Source organism: Gymnoscopelus braueri (genome assembly GCF_963280865.1).
Source record: "Gymnoscopelus braueri genome assembly, chromosome: 5".
Classification (NCBI taxonomy): domain Eukaryota; kingdom Metazoa; phylum Chordata; class Actinopteri; order Myctophiformes; family Myctophidae; genus Gymnoscopelus; species Gymnoscopelus braueri.
This window is the reverse complement of record NC_137606.1, coordinates 45,865,176-45,885,633: the sequence shown is the minus strand read 5'-3', so window position 1 is coordinate 45,885,633 and position 20,458 is coordinate 45,865,176. Positions and strand designations below refer to the sequence as shown.

Here is a 20,458-nt window from a genome sequence, read left to right as displayed (position 1 = left end):
GTGGTGCACTTGTGGGCTCCCCCAAACACCTCTCAGCAGGATTTTAGGGGCAATGCCACTTGTCTGTTGGTGTTTGGCATAGAAGACAAATGCCAGGGCAGCAAGGCCATAAAACAATGATAAGTCCACAGAGATAATGAATTGAACTTAAGGGTTAATGATGATGTTATTTTTAATACATAGTATGAAATAATTGAATAAATAGTGCTGTTTATTTCACAAAATGTCCAAAAAGAAAAATAATGGCATCTCACTGGATCACCTCTGTATCGAATTTTTTAAAAGGATCAACATTTTTGTTTGGCTTTTTTGATGTTCTTTTCAGACTTTGGATTCCCTGCACCACAGACGAGAGAGAGTAGTTTATTGTGCTTGTTGTTCTCAACTTATTTCACAAAATATGGCAAACTGTGAGGGCATGGTGGCCATGACATTCCTGCCCTGGTACGCACTATCTTCATTTTTCACATATTGAAGGAATGAACGCATACAGTTCCTGTCTGCACAAACGTCAAGGTAGTTTGTGTTCTTTTTCCACAGTGCCATACTAGCGATTGTTACAACAAAAAAGAATTTAATCTCAGACAGTCTAGTCACACATTCTTTTCTTTTCAGTTATTTTCTAATCATCCAGTACCAACGAGCCTTGGCTGTTGTAGCTAAATCATTTGAGACTTATTATTGTGTATTTACATTTTGAGCCAAACAAAGTTATATGTGAAGGAAGTAATGAATTGAACATGAGGGTTAAGGATTTTATTTTATTTTATATACTGTGAATGATGAATGTTTGGCCTTCACAATTTTCCTCCTCCACTGCTTGTTTGGCATGATTGTTGCTAGGGAATAAAATGAATGACAGTAATGTTAATGTTGTAACAAAGCCAGCTTCGTTGTTGGCCTTCCTAACATAAAACATCGTTTTGATTTGACAGCCAGCATACAGTAGCAAGCGTTAGCTAACAGTATGTTTGTTAACATTAATGTTACATATAACATTATTGAGTTTGTTGTCTTACTGTATTTGTTCGCTAATTGATCAAAATGTCTTACATCAGCTCAGTCGACCTTCTCTACTCAGGAGTTCACTGAGTCACATTGGCACATGAGGAAGAGTTCAATGAAGTCTCCCAGTTTGGCCGGTGCTAGATTCATATCAATCTATCGTCATAAATAGCCTAGTTTTCCAGCTGTTCATACCAGGTGCAAAATCGTACCTACCACTGGTTATGTCCACAGCGTTTCGCTTGATGTTGCAGAAGAATAAGAACTCTGAATCTCAACAGAAACCATACTGTCAGGAAAGAGGCAGGGGAAGAAATGGTGAAATCAGCTGGGGCAGTGCATATGGGGCGTAAAGGCCACTGTGGCATTGGAATTTCAAAATAGATTATAACTGATTCCCACCCTATTGGTATGCAACTCGGACAGTGCTGAGTTGACAGTGCGTCCATCACACTGCTCGGTGCAGGAGCTCGCTCTGCTTTTGCCTCGTTCGGGCGTCTCAAGCCCGCTTCCATCGCTGCACCTGCCTTGTTTTCAAGTTTTGTAAAAAGTTATTAGAATCAAAATGCTATCAGAAACACATTTTGTTGACCTACGTAGGCATAATTTCTTTGAGTAAAGGGCTTTACAGACACGGAGCGACACAACGCCTGCGTTCTCGCTTGGATCAGCAGGGTTGCACTTCTCATGTGAATGCACAGACAGTAGGGCTGTCTACTTTCCTCAGATTCGAATATTGGTCTTAAAAATGTGCAGATATTCGAATATATTCGAATATTATTTGTATTATAAAAAAATATGTATATATATTTTTTTTTAAACCTTTTTTTTTGTTTTTTTTGTTAACAGAAACCGTACAAAAAACAATGTATTGAGTGCTCGGATCCAATAAAACATATCTTTTGTTTGTTTTTATAACTTCATACATTGTTTTTTGTGTTGTCCCTGTCAAATTAACATAAAATAAATAAAAATAAATCGAATATTAATTCTCATATTCTAATATACATGTTTTCCAATATTCGAATAATATTCGAATATCGAATATTTGTTTGACAGCCCTAACAGACAGACAATCGCTCCACGAGTAAACGTCAGGCGATTTACGCCTGCTTCAGCTCTGTCAAACCATTGTCCTGTGCGCCGCGTGGAAAAAAGTTGACCACCCGCTCTTGTCACGGGTGGCCGTGCGCGTGAAACGAGCACGAACTCAACAGTTTCACGGGAGTGGGCCCACTCGTTGCTCCGCCTGTCAGATTACCCACGTCTCCCTACCTGCTCACTCGCCTCTCATTGAAAATTAATTACTAAGCGCATCAATCGTTTCCATGTGAAAAGCCCATAAGGCTCAAATGTACTTTATTGTGATTTGATGTCTAAAATGCATATTTTGATTGGAATGCTTGGCCAGAACGACCTCTTGTATTATTTTTTTCATTTTTAAACAGCATATTGTCGCTGGCGAGCAGAAACCTCTTATCTCCATATTCTAACTTTTTGTGTTTTTTCTTGAATGAATGCCCTACTTGATCACACTTCAGCGTCACACAAAAGTAGCACACCTTGCTGCTACTTTTGCTGTTATTGAATTTGAATCCTCAAAAGTAACAGTTTTGGACATATGAGGTTTCCAACCGACAGAGACGATATGCAAATGACCTTCATTCAGGGCTGGTTTTTCAGTGCGAATCATTATCGCCGCCAGCCTGCACCCAGATGGATTCAGACACCTTGTCATACCCATCCACAAAGGTCGCCCCTCAGTAAAGCCTGATTTATACTTCGCAGTGAGCCGGTGTCGCACCCCGTATTTTCGGTGCGTATAAAGTTTTAAGTATAAATCAAGCCTTGAAAGTTTGGTTGCAGCCAAGTCTGTGAAATTACGGCCCCCCCCCCCAGTCATGGAGTTAATCAGAGAGTTCTCTGTGAGGTGAGGCGCACAGCTGCACTTAACCCATTGATACCTGGAACGCATCTGTGTCACTTTAGATTTCTTTAGGCTATTCAAAAATAGCAGATATACAAGCTCATAGCGCGGCACCGAGTGCCGCGCTATGAACTTGTAGATCTGCTATTTTTGAAAAATCGAGGGGAAAAAAAATTGGGGTTTTTTTTCAATTTTTTTTTAGGATTTAGAAGACATTTCTAGAATCTTCTCAGGTCTTAAAGGGTTAATCCCCATCCATCTCTGGCTCACCTCTGCCGTGGGAGATTGCCATTATCGCTCATTTTCCATGTGCTCCTCTGTCCCCCACCATCAGGCCTGTGCCAAGAGCACCATGGTGCTGCACAGCTACGGCATGCTGCTGCCCTGCGGAATCGACAAGTTCCACGGCACCGAGTACGTCTGCTGCCCCTCTTCTCGGCCCGGGGAGGCCGCCGCCGCCGCCGCCCCGCCCGCCCCACCCTCCCAGGAGGCAGAAGAAGAGGAGGAGGAGGAGGAAGTAGAGGACGTAGAGGAGGAGGAAGAGGATGAGGAGATCCAAGAAATGGAGCTGGACGAAGACGAGGGAGCGGTGGAGCACAGGTATGTTGTTTGTCTTATTTGTGTCGGAACACAGGTGTGTGTGTGTGTGTGTGTGTGTGTGTGTGTGTGTGTGTGGGGTGGAAAGTAACTAGTCTCATTACTGTAATTGAGTGTTCTGTGATTCTACTTTCACTTAAGTAGATTTTTGATGATTGTACTCAACTAATTTACTTTTGGAAAGGTAAGGATGCTGTTATGTCACAATCAAAAGGAAATGGTATCTTGAAGAAATCTTACAAAGAAAAGATTGGTTGGCCTGCAAGTCTTAAGACAATTAGCTCCATTGTTCACTTCAAGTCCATAAAGAACTGGCTGAATTGCAGCTGGACCTAGCCACCAATTACTTGATCTTTCCAATTGTCTTGTCTAGTATTATATGTTAAAATTATATCAATTGTACTTATTATGGATCATATTTTTCTGTATATCTCAGCTTCCCCCCAAAGACATGGCACTCAGTTTATAAGCACACATTTGCACTCAAAGGACCACAATGGAAATACGCTCTCTAGCCTTTTTTTTGTGTTTTATCCTTTTGATAGATTTGTACAAATATATGCTCACGTACAGTATATGCAATAAAAACGTCAATCAATATCTCACTTCCACTTGAGTAATATTGAAATCAAAGTAACAGTACTGCTACCGCAGTGCAGGGGTATTTGTTTTGTGCACTGGTGGTATGTGTATACTGGTATTTGTTTGTGTATTCACATCACGTGTGCTGCGGGTTACCTTGCACCTTGGCGAGGGAGGGAGGCGTCAGGATAAATTGCGGTGTCACGACCATGACCCGGGGCAGCTGCACGCCGTCACTCTGCACGGCTGTTGATGAATAGCTCCTCTCTCTCTCCTCCCTCCTCCCCCCTCAACCCCATCCCCACCTCTACCTGACCCCATCCCTCCCTCCCTTTTTCCCTCCCTCCCTTTTTCCCTCCCTCCCTCCATCAGCGAGGCGACACCCGCCGACGAGCAGCCCACCCAAAAGGCAGCAGCACCCGTGGAGGAAGAGGAAGACGATGAAGAGGAAGATGAGGAGGACGAAGATGAGGAGAGCTACCACTACGTGTACGAGGACGAAGAGGCCGACAGGCAGGACGACGGAGACGAGAGGAAGAGCGGCGCCGAGGCGTCCGAGGGCACCGACGACAGCAAGAGCCTGCAGGAAGTGAAAGGTAGGAGGACAGCTGCCAACTTGAGTGTGTGTGGTGGAATGCTTCTCCTTTCTCTCAGTAACTTTCTCTCTCTCTCCTCTCTCATTCTGTATTTCTCTCTCCTCTCCCTCTCTCTCCCCTCCTCTCCCCCTCTCTCCCCCCTCTCTCTTCCCAACCTCCCCTTCTCTCCCTGTCTCTCTCTCTCTCTAAAGGGTGATTGGTACTTGGTTGCATGGCGGTATCGTGCTCAGAAACTAGACGATTTACAAGCTCACAACGCTGTGAGCTTGTAAATCGGCTATTTTCTGTGCACGACACTGTGCGCACCCAAGTATAAATCAAGGATGACATCAACCCCCTTTCTCTTTCTCTCTCCAACTTCCCCTCCTCTCTCTCCATCTCTGCTTCCTGGGCACTTTGCCTAGGGCCCAAATACAATCAGCCCTTTTAAAACTATTGGCAATTATGTCTAAATTTGTCCTATCAGCCTTGTCTATAATTAGATGAGTGCTCACGCTCCAGTGAATACCCTCCTCTTCAGCACGCAGGAGGGATTGTGATGAATCGTGTTCTGATCCGTTTGTACAAGTTGGAGGACTATTCGTTTTGGCCTCGTTTGCAGCTTAACGACCGCTAAATGTTTAACGTTTGATTTACACTGTTTGCAGAAGTGAGTAATTGTCCTAGCAACATTGATAAAAAAAAAAAAAATTCCGTGACATGATGCTGAAAAACGTTTGATATTTATTTACTATGTACATATTTTATATTTTTTGTTGTGTTCTATTTTCTATTTATTTTCATACATGTTATATTACTGAAATTGTGTTTTGACATCCCGGGGATAGCAGTTATAGTGGGCTTTTAATTGGTGTTTGATTATGATTACTGTATAGTCATCCTTCCATGACTTTTACGATGTGCACCTCAGAGATGCAGGTAAAGTCAAGGAACATAGCGGAACATAGCGTATATAGCATTTACAAGGATGGAGAAACCTCATGGCAGCGGAACTCCATCTGTTAAAGTTGACCTGTGCAGTGTTAGCTGTCTCCGGGGGTATTGCTAAGGTGATGGCTAGGTGTTGAGTGCCGCCCCCCGGTGGCCGGATGTAGCTAACGGCTGTCCCCTCTGGCACAGCGGTGTGTACCCTGGAGGCCGAGACCGGCCCCTGCCGTGCCTCCATGCCCCGCTGGCACTTCGACATGAGCCAGAGGAAGTGCATGCGCTTCGTGTATGGGGGCTGTGCCGGCAACCGCAACAATTTCGACTCTGAGGAGTACTGCATGGCCGTGTGCAAGCGTCTCAGTAAGTCTCACGCAGGCGATAGGCCAGCTCAACAACAGCAGCAACACCCTGTCTCTCTCTCTCTCTCTTTGTCTCTGTACAAGACTCACTGCCGCACACACCCTTAGTAAGCGTGATTCTCACTTCTGGCCATGGGAACCCAGAATACCATTTTTCTATTCTACCAAAAAGTAGCAGATTTTTCCATTCTGATGCGTGGCATCGTCGAAATGGCGTGTCTTTGACATCACAGGGGGTACACATATACATTTTGTGGGAGAAATCCACAGAAAACATAGGATATTTCCCCCCCACATCATATAAACCCATGACATAAGAACAATAGCACGTAGGTTCAAAATCGGCAAGGTTTCAATGTAATTACATTCACCTGGTGCCCCAGGACTAAATGAGTCCCTGATTAGACGACTAGAATGGAAACCAGCAGTACCCTGGCTTCCCTGAGTTGGAGTTGAGAATCACTGCTTTAGGGGAACATAGATTTAGATCAGACCACCTGTTCTACATTCTACATTCACCTTCAAACTCCTCTCCCTCACCATACTAACCACTAAATGAACACCATCTTCATACCACATGTACTGTAGTGGTAGTCTTTTGTGTGTGTTTAATTCGTAATTACTGCTGTAACGACATATACTGTAACAGGAAATCTGTTTGATTAAGGACTTAAGGACTTAATCATTGTCACACAAGCAAACTGGAACGGTTTAACTTTTGGGAACAAAATACAGAGAAATAAATTGATGAAATAGACAAATGGAAATCCCAAACGGCACTGTTGTTGTGCAAGTAATTTTGGTGTTACTGTTCCAGAGAAAAAGCACATCTTCAGAGTGTTATTTCACCATTCCCTGTATAGCTTATTTGATTTTGTACAAGCCTGCATGTAAACCTCTGGACCATGTGTGTCCTCTCTCTCTCAGCTTGCTGCACTGTTCACTCCAGCTTATTGTTTGTGCTCCCGTCTGTCCGTCCATCTGTCTGCTAGTCAGCCACCTGTCTTTATCAACTCACGAAGCACACGTCACATACTGCTTAGAAACCTCTTTAACCACTTGCACCCTAGTGTCCCAATACTCGGCATGTCATAATAATAGGTAGACATTCAGCAATCGAAAATTGCCAATCTACAATTTAACAACGCGTAGTGGCGATTTGTGAGCTCGCAGATCAGCTAATTTCGACAAAGATTTGGTGTAGAGGTTAAAAGGAAGGGTTCAAGTATACACCCCTGGGGGACCCTGATCAACAAAGTGCTTATAGGGTTTAAATGGTTAACACAGTTAGGAATTCAGCCCCGGTTCACAGCCACAAACAATCAGATTTTCGGTATTTACAGAGCAGTTCCACGTATGGACAGTAAAACATACATTTCAGGCCTTTCTGTTTTTAATCATTTTAATCAAATTCACCAGTTTCCTCATGCAAGGCTTTTTTCTTTTTTGTTTGGTTTGGTTTTTCATTGCAGGAATTCAACTCTTAACAAAGGATCAATAATTAAAAAAGAACTAAATGCAGTGTCAGTACTGCAGTATTCAGCTGATAGAACGGGAAAAAAACTCTCACTCATGTGGCTTGAGTTCCATTTTCAGGCAGAGGGTTTGAAGCAGCTAGGTCTCCTCCTGTTTGGGACATGACAGCGTTATTGTTTGTGGAGGGGTGATCAGGAGCTGGGTGAGAGTAAGGTCCCTGTGTGACTGTAAAGGCGCTGATCATGGCCTCTGGCGTTGGCCCGGCAACGCAGCCTGTCAAGCGCGGAGATATTTCCATTAGCGGCGGAGACGCAAGAACTGTCAGAGGGGAGCTGACGGGAAGATGAAAGCCACAGGAAGGGAACGAACTGTCACATTCCCTCAGAGTTAGTGGGGGGAGGGGGGGGGGGGGGTTCAGAGTGAATTTCTCTCCAGCTTTGATCCCCCCCCCCACCTTTTTTCACTTTCAATCCTCTCAGCTGCCAGCAAAAGTTGCCTGTCTGTCCCCCGTGCTTCTGTCTGTCTGTCTGTTCCAGTGATGTACAAATCACAGAGTGGCGAGGGCATGCAGGCTTTCACTACCGGCCGATGTCAGCATTTACTTCTATGCCATTCCGAATGAAGGCGTGGTTGGTTCATTAGTGAACTCGACTGGTGCAGTGGCAGACTGGAGGGAAAGCCGGCATCCTTTAGCCCCGTGATTGGAACGCCACTGACCTACTGTTGTTGTCCATCCGGGTCGGTCGATGTGTGCACCTGTGTCTGTCTTAACTCGTCGATCTCCTAAAAAAAAAATACAGCGTGGACTTATAGAGCTGTGTGTCTCTGTTCCCCAGCCGTGCCCCCCACCCCCCAGCCCACAGACGACGTGGACATCTACTTCGAAACCCCTGCTGACGACAAAGAGCACACTCGCTTCCAGAGGGCCAAGGAACAGCTGGAGATCAGGCACCGCAACCGCATGGAGAGGGTGAGAGATACCACATTTGCTCCCCCTCCAAGTCCATGTGTCGTGGAGTATATAATACGCAGGTTTTATTATGCAGGATTTAATTAGTAATCCCCAGATAGGGGGTAACTAATTAGTGAAATCAGCTGGCGTAATATTTGACTGGCACGATAAACCTGCATACCTTCATACCTCCGTGGCAATGTGATTGGATGCTGCTGGTCTAGCTAACACTGTGCTCAATCACACTGTCACTATGAACTGAAAACCCAGTTGTGTTTTTGAAGAAGCGCCTCGCATCTCCCTGTCTGCAATCTAATCAGTTCCCCGAGCACATAGTTTCTCTCCTATATTATTTCCTCATCCAGATATACTGTACCTCTTTTTATACAATATTATTATACCCTCTCTATATATGATTATTATACTCTCATCCTATTCAATACAAGTAGAAAGTCAGCTTGCCAACTTGCCCAGCATAGCCAGGGTTGTTGCCCTGATGTGTCACTTCAGGAAGTGTTGATTAGCCTGTTCAGATTTCGGTACCCAGCACTGGCCGAGTTATTGCGTGGGTGAAATAGTCTCACTCACTCACTCACTCACTGATCGAACTCTGCTCTGACATCACACACTCCCTCTCTCCTCTTTCTCTCCCTAGCCCTCTCCCTCTCTTGCTGATCGAGCTTTGGTGTGACGTTCACACACAACAGAAACCATAGCTTAGCAACAGCGATTTGCGCTGACATCAATTGTCGTTGAACGCCGTATATGGGTGTGTGTCATTTGGGCATAATCCAGGTACACAGACAGACAAACTGCAACTTGACCTTTATATAGTAGATTATTATACCGTCCTGATATTCCTCTTTATACACTATTATTATACGCTTGTATACACTATTATTGTACCCTCTTCCTGATATACCTCTTTATACAACACACATTAGGAGTCGTGAATCTTTGAGTTATTGTTATTACTTATTCCCTTTGCTGTCATCGCTGCGGCCGCGAAGCACTTTGCCTGCTTGATTTGACAAGCGCTATAGAAAATGAAGATTATTATTGTCTTTTCGGTGTTCTAATACTCAACGCTTCGCTTCACACTCATGACTCATGGGGATCATCAGATTATTGTCTGAAAGTCCCTCGGCTTTGACTCGTGTGCTGTTGTTTTCTTGTACTCATTGTCTCTGTGTCCCTCTAGGTGAGGAAAGAGTGGGAGGAGGCTGAGCGCCAGGCAAAGAACCTGCCCAAGGCGGAGAGACAGACACTCATCCAGGTAAGAACACTGATCCCCTCATCTCCCGGGGGGGGACGCAGCCTGCCGCTGTGCCCCTTTGTTTGGGTAGAGATATGACAGCTTAAAGGACTCGAGTCCCTCGCTCCCTGTCCCAATAAAGATCCCTCCACTCTCCTCTCTCCCGCCCGCTCTATCTTTTATCACTGCAAGGTTAAATTAGGACACGTTTCTGTCTGAATGAAGAGGCCCCTAAACGAGTCCTCGAAAATCCCCTGATAAGCCGGAGAGACAGAGACATAAGTGAAACCGAGTGCTTTAAAAAATGTATTGAACCGATAGAAGTTGACCGGGCTGTAATGTCCTATGAAGTACGAATTAAAGCTGGCTGCCTTAAATCTACAATCCTGGACTTAAAACATTATTTTAACCAATCTGTATGCTAGAGTATGTTAATACAATATAAGTAGCACCTCTGCAATGGTTGGAGGTGATCTCCCTACTCTTCCATTGAGAAATGTAGACGCTGGTGTCGGGTAGGACAACTACTGGTTGACAATGTCAGTAAAGTTATTTGAAGCAGACGGCCTACCGGATTGGACACTAGATGCACTGCCATCTTTATTGGCTCCCTCTCTGTCGGGAGAGGGAGTCAACGGACATAATAATTTAGGGATTATAGCTACAAGCGTGTGCAAAAGACCCTGTAAAGCAGTTCCTCCTGATTATTGATCCAGTTCTGTCGTTTGCAATGTCCACCATTGTTATTCTAACATCTCCACCAGCCACTATTGTTCTAATGTTCTTTATGTACAGTACATTTGAATCTGTCCTAGTGCTATTTGTAATGAAAGGCGCAATACCAATGATGCTTAAAGCTGAAATCGGGACTTAATTTAATGAATAAAACAACCAGTAGGTGGGGAGGACACCTACTGGTTGACAAGTAGTACTGCCTGGAGCTCATAAGCACGATATAAGCGCAATATAACCCCATACCAAAACGGGGATTGCATCTTGGTATGAGCGGGTGGAAATGTGGTTTCTCACGCAGTAGGAAACCCGGGTCGAATCCCGCCGGGTAGGACGTATAAAAAAAAAGTTACGGATTGCAGCTTCAATTGTTCTTCTCTTTATTTGTGTCTGTGCAGCACTTCCAGGCCATGTTGGAGTCCCTGGAGGAGGAGGCAGCCAGTGAGAAGCAGCAGCTAGTGGAGACCCACCTGGCCCGCGTGGAGGCCATGCTCAACGACCGTCGCCGCCTGGCCCTCGAGTACTACCTGGCAGCCCTGCAGGCCGATCCCCCCAAGGTAAGACCCCCCTGTCGGCGTCCACTAGATCAAGGGTTCCCAAACTTTTCAGGCCGCGACCCCCCCCCCCCCAAAATGATCACATTTGAACCGGGGACCCCCCACCCTGACTTGGAATTGTAGGCATCTTCCTATAATTTGAGTAACCTCTGTCTGTCTTCGTCTGTGGTGTCTTCGTCTGTGCCCGATCAAACTGCGCATGCGTCGCATCCACAGAGGGTGGAACTGCGCATGCGTCGCATCCAATCCACACACTGTTGCCCGTGTGTGTGCGCACACGCTGGCTCTGTGTGTGCGTGTGCGCGCACGAGACGACTCGCGCTAAACGTTGCGTGTGTGTGTGTGTTTGCGACGGGACCCGCGACGGGGGGGTGTGTGGGGGTTTGCCCGTGGGGGGGGGGGGGTGGTTGCCCGTGGGGAGGGGTGACCGCCGGTTGCCCGTGGGGAGGGGTGACCGCGGGGGGACCCGCGGGGGGACCGCGCTACAGGACGTGCAATAACCTTCACCGGGTATGGTCTAGTTACATATAGTTTGACTCGGTTCCACAGATAAATATTGTGAAAATAGCCGAACTACAAGCTCACAACGCCTCGCACTGCGAGACGTTGTGAGCTTGTAGATCGGCTATTTTCACAATGTTTGCCGCCGCCTTACGTAATATTTGTCAATTTGCTATTGACTCATTCACTGCCAGACTTAATTCTGGCTGTGTGGTCCCAGTGCCAGGATTTTGCGATTTTCTTACCTTTTCAAGTAGTCACAGAATATTTATCTCCAGTATGATCGATCCCCTGATGGTTGCTAATCACGGACGGGTTCACTGTGCTTCTGTGAAGAAAAAAAAGATGTCATCGCGATTCCCGTTCGCTTGTTATACCCAGTTGAAAATATCATGTTCCGCTCAAAAATACATAGTAAAACACAGGAGCAGAGATTCAGAATATGTCCCTAATATTTTAACAGGGAAGTGAATGGAGCAGTAAATCTTTGGATCGCATTATCTCCTGGTTCTTTGTGAAAAACGGGGATAGAAAAGAAAATTGAACAAAATAATTCAGGCCAAACCAGGCATTGGCGGTGTGGGCTTACAACTGACCACTACCGGTGTGGGCTTGCCAATGACGTCAATAGACGTCATTGGCAGGGAATGAGTTAACACATTGGGTGCCAGCATTCTTTCATAACAACTTACCGTGGGTGCCAGCATTCTCCCCATTGACTGCACTTTGCTGTTTAAAGCTCTAGACTCCACGACGAGCAAATCCACGTAAAAAAAGCATCCATTCATGTAGCGCGATGACCCTAGCTACATCCTGGAACGATAACATTTCACTCGCGAGTTACAACGGGGGGGGGATCGCGCATCGCGCATGACCGGTTTTCCCCACCGGAAGCAGATTCGGAGATATAGGCGTTTTAAAGAAGGAAATAGACAGGAAGCGGATGGGGAGCCATGTTTTTGTTTCCGGTGATCTATTTGGCCTATCCTTCTCAGGATCACAATGGGTACTCCCAGAGCTGCTCCAGCCCCTCCCGTGTGGAAAAAAACAAGAAGACAGCAAAACCGAAGGGTATTCGGTTTTGGCACTCCGCGTAACTATTTGCAAAACCGAAGGGTATTCGGTTTTGGCACCCCATGTGTTAATATTATGTTATCAATAAAGTCTTAGTGTTTTGCCAATTATTTAGCACTGGGCCCACAGGTTGGGAAGCGCTGCATTAGACTGCATTCAATCTGGGAACCCAGAACCAAATAAGAATGAAAAACAGCGCCCTCTGCTAGAGCAGAATCTGTTCTTGAGAGATTAGACTGCATTAGACTGCGCTGCATTAGACTTTACAATAGACAGCAGGGAATACTCAGGATCATACCTTGATTGTGTATTCGCTTCGTCTGTCCATACACTTTCTCCTCTTCCTAGAGGTGTGTTTTTAGCACCCCCTGGTGAAGGAATTGTCTGCGTGACATACATATACACACATGAACACACAGACAGACAGACAGAAGACAGACAGACAACAATACTTTCACAATCATTTCGCACAGCGCAACTAATAAGTCACACTCAAAGCCATCTAGACAACCAGACAAAATGTGTCTAGATGTCACAGATATTCTCAGTTTTAATGTGTCTTCCAATAGTGTAATGAAAACAATTAATCTCTCTCTCTGTTGCTTTTCCTTGAAGTCTAAGAAGTCTAAGCTACATTATTCATTTGAGGGGAGTTGAGCGGAAACTTGCAACATACTGTACAATACATAAATATATTAATAATGATGATAATAATAATAATTGTATTATTATTGTCCCATTGCCCAGCACTGGATAATTCTCTGATAATCTTTCATGACATTAAAAGAGCCTCTTCCAACTCCCAATCCATCAGCAGGACGGTGGAACACCACACAAAAGCACACATCCTAAAATCCGGCACAAAGTCAATCACATTGTAACCTTCAGCCATAATCCCTGTCATGTTTTATTTGATTATTCCTCTTAGCTAATGGTCTTTTTTTATCCCTTTTGCTAGAGCGGTGCTTAGCACGCAACAGAATCTGAGTTGGACAAACTTTTACTGATAGATATGAGGCTTCATATCGTCACACTGTCAGATGGAAACCTTGTATGTGTTCCAATAGAGGAAATGTAGTAGAACACATTCCCTGCCATTGGCGGAGATCTCCGATTTTTTTTTTTTGTTTTTCACTCAGAACCAGGAGATAACGCAATCCAAAGATTTACTGCTCCATTCACTTCCTGGTTAAAGTATTTGGGAAATATTCTGTATCTCGGCTCCTGTGTTTTACTATGTATTTTTGGCGAAACATGTTATTTTCAACGAGCAAACGGGAGGTCGCAATGACATTTATTTTTCTTCATGGAAGAACAGTGAAACCCTCCGTGATTAGCAACCATCAGGGGATCGATCATACTGGAAATAAATATTCTGCGGTTCTTGAAAGATTAGTCAGAATGCTTAAAAATGCTGGCTGAAGCTACAGCCTGTTTTAGAAAACCCCTGGCAGTGAATGTGTTAATTATTTATTCACAAGGTCCTTTCTACTTTTCATTGGTTGAATATTTATATAAACCCACAGACAGACTTAAAACACTTTCAACCTGCTGCACGCTGTACCAGACGTGCTAGTCTCGCACAGCCAGACCTTTCACAGCATCGCCCACTCCGCTCCTCAGGCGGAGAGTAGGCGGAGCTGTAGTGTCTGGCTACGCGAGACTACAGACTTGCAGACATCCAAAGCACCAGCAGTAGTTGTGTATTGTTGCTGATGGGTTGACTATCCTAACCTTCCTCTCCTTCCCTCACCTACCCACAGCCCCACCGCATCCTCCAGGCCCTGAGGAGGTACGTCCGCGCTGAGAACAAAGACCGTCAGCACACCATCCGTCACTACCAGCACGTCCTGGCCGTGGACCCCGAGAAGGCTGCTCAGATGAAGTCCCAGGTCAGTGGCTCTCAGGACTGAATGCACGATGAAACAATTAGCGTTTACCAAGCTTATTCTGTTTTCATTTTCCTGGCTTGTTCGTCCATAAACCGTATTGTCCGGGGGAAGGTGCTCTTTAGCAATCTACTGCCTGTGGCTACGAAAGCCTCTTGCCATCTCAAAGTATCTGAAACAGGCCATGGTTGGTTTGGTCCTGATCTTTCATAATCCTGCAAGGTTTGCTGACCGCATCCGTCGTACAATATATGTCCTGGATGGAGGAACTGACAGGGGGCAGGAGACCGATAGAGAAGGAGAGACAGAAAGAAATAGAGACAGAGGGAGAGAGAGAGCGATATAAGCAATACAAGCAAATGTTCAGATACTGTCTGGATGACATTAGTCGTATAACTGTTCAGATACTGCCTGGGAAGACATTAGCTGACAGAGAGCATCTACTATGGTCTGAATGAGGCTGAACTGGGCTGTGATTTACAGAAGAAGATGGTAGTGGGCTTCAGTGTGGCCTAAAGTTAAGCCTAATTTACTGTACACTTAATTTTGCGTGCTGAAAATAGCCGATCTACAAGCTGTGTGACACTGGCGCGCAACCGATTATGAATCATGCAACCCCTGGTCCCGCACGGAAAAGCTGGGTGGAGAAGCAAATGAGTGACACTCACCCCTCCCTCGATACCCACCCATTGATGTGCCCTTGAGCAAGTTGGATCATGTCTTGAAGGTATGGGGGAGCCATGCCTTTGTTAACCTAACCCCCAACTGCTCCAGTGCAGCTGCTCACTGGCCAAGGGTATAAGACTGTAATCAAAGAACAAAAGTTACGCTTGGAGATGGTAAACTCCAGTCATAGATGAATGCAAGGTGCTCACCGAGTCGATATATGTAGACTCTAGCGTAAGGGGAAGCCCTTAGGCTTACTCCAGGCACACTCGCATCGAGCCAAGGATTTAGTTAAAATGCCGTTATTGTTTAGGGCATAACGTTTGTAGTATGTATGGGGTAGATTTTAATATCGGTGGTATTATTAATATTGCCACCAATGAAATTATTAATCATAAATTTGGAATTATGAGTATTCAAAATTAATTTGAAATTAAAGGGCCACTATGAAAATCAGCTTATGAATAAGCACAAGCTTAATTTGTATTTAACCCTTAAAACCACCAATAAAATAATTGTAGGGCTGGGACTCTGGGAATTAAAATAATTAATCTAATTTATTAGAGGCTTTGTAATTAATTAATCGCATTTTAATCGCATATCAATATTTGACCTGAGAACAGTGAAAAGCATTTTTTTTAAATGGATTTTGGCATACGTCTTTAAGTACATGTACTCAAGAACTGTACTTAAGTACAATTTTGAGGTATTTGCACTTGACTCTTGACTATTTCCAATTTCTAATACTTTTACTTCTACTCCAGTAACCCCACTATATCTCAGAGGCAAATATTGTACTTTTTACCCCACTACAATTATTTGAAAACTTTAGTTACTTTGTAGATTTAGATTATTATTATAAAACATACCATGTAACCATGTGAAAATAGCAGCTCTACAAGCGCAAGGCATTGTGAGCTTGTAGATCTGCTATTTGCCACCACTGGAGTCTGGTAGAATGTGTTGTTGTTACTGATGTTTTATAGTAGTTTAATTAATTATTAATAAAAATCGCGCGCATGTGACCCGCACCGCACCCCCCCCCAGCGCACCGCCGCCCCCTCCCCCTAAACGGGACAAACGCGCGAGTGGGGGGCATCCATTACAGATTCTGATTTGCCCAGCCAACATTATCAAGCAGGCATCATGTTTTCACGCACTGTGCTGGCTGCAGTTAACTTTGTTGTTGCGCACCAAGTATGATCGGTCCGTCTGAAACTCGTCCAGTGAGAAACGTTCTGCGGTGCAAAAATAGGTGCGATTGAAATGCGTTAATTTTTTTTACGCGATAATTTTTCTGTAATTAATTGATCGAAATTAACGCGATAGTCCCGGCCCTAAATAATAGATTTTAAAATAATTGATTATGAAATAAAATATATAATAATCAATTACTATTTTATACCAATAAATCTACGAGATCTGAAGGGAAAAAGTCTTTACTCGTCATAGCCTTGCTGATGTGTCAACATAGCCTTTCTGTGTGTTCTAAGGAATAATAATTCAACTGGAGCAATAACCCAACTTGATTTGATAAATGATTTTATTTGATCAAGCCTAAGCTAGACATGCCAACTACTGTAACTACGTAATTGACAAAATAAGACAAAAGTAAATAATGCAATATTCAACTAAATGGAAAAGCTCAACATTAAATATAATCAAGGTTTTAGCTGGATTCAGATGGTAGCTAAACCTAGCTTTAATCCTGTAAGAAAGATTCAGTTAAACTAAATAATAATCAAATATGAACTTGAATTGATCATGAGCAGCTTGAATTGATCTTATTCAAAGGTGTTCCTGAGTTACCACACATTACAGTTTACAGAGGGGGCGGGATTAAGTGACTATGACATCAAAGTCAAGGGGCCAATCCCAAATAACTTTTCAGCCTAATTATTCAACAACAAAAAAACAGACCACAGAAAATCCACTGAATGTCCAAAGTTCAGTTTTTTGGGGTGTAATTGAGGTCATAAAACCCCCCCAAAAACATTAAAAATTAAAAAAGTACCTTTAAGGCCTTGTGGTCACCAGTAGTCAGATGGTCATACTGAACGACTGAAGAGGAGGGCGTCACACCCAGAGTTTATATACGTAGTCATCAATGTGTCCTTACACGGACAAACGTGTCTGTGTCCGCTGCAAATCTTTGATAAAAAATGTAATTACTTGAGCCAGTATACAGTGGCTGACTTGCCACTGTATACTATACTAAGGTAAACTTTTTGAGCTGTGGTACCATTTGGGAAAACTTTTAGAAAGAAGTCAATGTCCCTTAAATGATCGACTACACCACAATCCTGGACAGGTTTGGGATCAAATTGTGGCATGTGGTGAGCGACGTTGTCTAATTACATCTCTAGTCAACACTGGAGGAGACATATTTTTGAATGGTGGGCCAGAGACATTTTGGCTGTGGTGTAGAGGCACAGGCATCACATCAGAGGCAGGCCGAAATGCCTGGATGGAAAAACATAAAGCATTTTGACTGGCATGCCATTGGAAAAAGCATTTGGCTGCATGTTCAAGTTCCTCTGAATTAGTTAAGAGGAACTAGGGGCTTTGCTCAGAGGAGGGGGCGATAGCGAAGCAAATTAAAAAGCCCCATAAGGGGAATTCAGACCAGTTTCGACCTGTGTCGGTCTAAATATATGTATGATGTGTTGTATGTATATTGTACTATATATTCTAAGTTAGTAATTTGTGAAGCGCGGAAAAGTCACAGTGATATTTATAATAAAATCCACTATAAAGATACAATAAAAAATAAAATAACTTCAAAATACATCAACCACCTCATGGCATTTTTCAAAGGTCAATCAGACTGTTTACAGAAAAGGTCTGAAATATATTCCTTCATTAAGACCTGGATGCACCAAAGCATCAAAAGTAAAAATCCCCCCCGCCAAAGAAATTCTCTCTCTGAGGTAATTTATTGAGACGATCACCACCTCTAATAATAGATAGCTCCACAAGTTGAATACCCAGCCTCCACATATCAGACTGTGGTTGGACTGTGCAGCTACCAGGGGTGAATTTGTGTAACTGTGTAGCTGAGTTTGAAGCAGGGCGTCAATGAATCATTAGAGCACAGGTGCTCAGAGAACATACCCTGGGTAAATAAATCTTTTTAAGAAAGAATGAAATTACGCCTGGCCTGAGACCAAATCATATTCCCTTCACACTCAGTCCTTTTCATAAGAATACCTACAACCACACTGCCTCGGCTTCAGTTATTGTCCCTTTATAATTAACACTAGGCACAGAACATTAACGTTAACATTCACCTGGTGTTCGGCCTGGGCCGCTGGCGTAGCGGTCCAGGCACTGAGGCTCAATGTAGCCTGACATCGTGTCGCGGATTCGACTCCCGATCCCGACGGCCTTTGCTGCGTGTCACTCCCCATGTCTCTCCCCATTTCCTGTCAGACTACTGTCAGACTACTGTCCTATCTATAAAGGCATAAAAGCCCAAAAATAAATCCCCCCAAAAAACCTGGTGTCCTCCCAGGTCTAAATGACAGTGGCGGCGCGGTACGCTGCGTCCCCAGGATCAGACTGCTGCTGATACTGCACAGCAACATCCTCAGTGTTCATTTAACACTGAACGTGTAAAAATAATTAACACAGTCCTTTATGTTAATAATCCAAGTCCCAAGATTCTGTTGTGTGTCTGTGATGAAGGTAAAGGATCAGCACTCGCGGTCAGGCATGATTAGTCCATTGACTATGACTCGCGGTACGGTGAACTTGACATTACTGCTGGCCATTTTCCAGCATAATTGCGGTTTGTCTGATTTTCCAGGATTTTCATTTCAGCACGGTATGAAAATCAATTTGCGGGGACTTGACAATTTCTTGAGATAAGTCATCCAACACAATAAATATCATTGTGCCATTATTCTCTGTGTCAAAGCTACATTATTGTTGCTCTCTAATACATTTGAGGATTAATTTGAAAAGTGAAAAAATTATCCCTGAAAGAAAAGATTTAGGAAATCAAACAGCCATAACTTCTTGCTTGTATTGACAGCAGCATGGTCCTTTTTTCTATTTTAGCTATCTAAATCAGTATTGGCACAGAAAATGCGGCTCACCCCATACAACTACTTTCCGCAGGCTCCGGAAATTCTATTATTTCACACTGTTGTTCTCCTTGTTCATGCCGGGGAGCGAGATAATGATGTGTAACTCGGCACCTTCCCATCCTGTTCTGTGTAGGAGGTCAGGAAAAGGAACCTGATGGCTCTGCTGTCGAGACCTCAAAGTAGAGCGAGCGCTCTGGTCTGACGGGAGGCGAAAGAGCTTCTCATTCACCACAGCCCTGCAGAAAAACATGAACATCTTGTGCAATGCTGGACTTCGGAGCCTGTGCACAGGCAGAAACGATTTTGGCTGGATGCTATTTCGCTATGCATATAGCCTGTGTGTGTGTGTGCCTGCGAGCGGGCCCTCAGGCACCATTTATAGCCGGCCACCGTCATTACACAAAACTGAGCTGTTAAAGCAAGGAAGGGTCTCATTTAGGAGAAGTGTGGCAGCCGGGAGGCAGCAAGCATCATGGAAAGCTGACGTGCGTCATTTTTTCTAGCATAGCTTGTGTGCGTGTGCATGCACTCTGTTCCACCGCCGGTTCCCCAGTGAGCTGCATATCAGGCACAGAGCCACTGTTTATGAAGCCCCTCCCCCTCTGCGGATGACACATGTAACGTGACTTTAAAAATGCATCAGAAGAGATTCCTTTGTTGTTCGTGGTTGTGGTGGTGGTGATGATGGGGTCACTGTTGTTGTGGTGCGTTTTTATACACAAGTGTCATTTTGCGATTTCATGGCATGGGGTGGACGGGAGGCCGGTGTGATCACGGCAGCTGCTTTTCATAAAGCCCTTAAACCCCCACCCCCCCCCCATGTGCCTTTTAGCCTAGGTACAGCTGTTGCTGGAGGCAGGAGAAATCTCTCTTTGCTAACACCGTGATGTGTCATTTTCCTAATGAGATTGTTTGTCAAACATCGACAGGAAGGTGCAGCCGGGGAAGGTGGGGAGTTGGTGGTTGGGGAAGGGGGGCTGGGGGGGGGGGGGGCAGACATTGTTCCTTCTGTGGGAGAGAGAGAGAGAGAGAGAGAGAGAGAGAGAGAGAGAGAGAGAGAGAGGCACGTCACTGCCATCTGTTGCCAGCTCTGGGGCACTGCACCCACGTTGCGTGCTGATAACATCTTGAGATTGCAGGCATTTAGCTGGCACATTCCTGCCATAAGTGCTTGTTGCTTCCTTTTGCCAACATCACGAGGAACCAATAAGCGCAGTGCAAGGTCAGACCCACAGGATTCCGGACGGTGTCTCGTTCTCCACTACCGTCCTT

The 20,458-nt window shown here is 44.5% G+C and overlaps 1 protein-coding gene across 5 annotated transcripts in view; it reads left to right on the top strand.

The window, feature by feature from the left end:
• Positions 1-20,458, top strand: part of aplp2 (amyloid beta (A4) precursor-like protein 2) — an 87,248-nt gene that overhangs the window by 50,436 nt on the left and 16,354 nt on the right. For 4 of the 5 annotated variants that reach the window (XM_080429026.1, XM_080429025.1, XM_080429023.1 and 1 more), the window contains exons 5-11: positions 3,267-3,532; positions 4,484-4,707; positions 5,827-5,994; positions 8,306-8,439; positions 9,623-9,697; positions 10,807-10,965; positions 14,304-14,432. In XM_080429026.1, coding sequence (XP_080285152.1) covers positions 3,267-3,532; positions 4,484-4,707; positions 5,827-5,994; positions 8,306-8,439; positions 9,623-9,697; positions 10,807-10,965; positions 14,304-14,432 — 1,155 coding nt within the window. The remainder of the gene's footprint in view (positions 1-3,266; positions 3,533-4,483; positions 4,708-5,826; positions 5,995-8,305; positions 8,440-9,622; positions 9,698-10,806; positions 10,966-14,303; positions 14,433-20,458) is intronic. The other variant, XM_080429027.1, reaches the window with a different exon arrangement.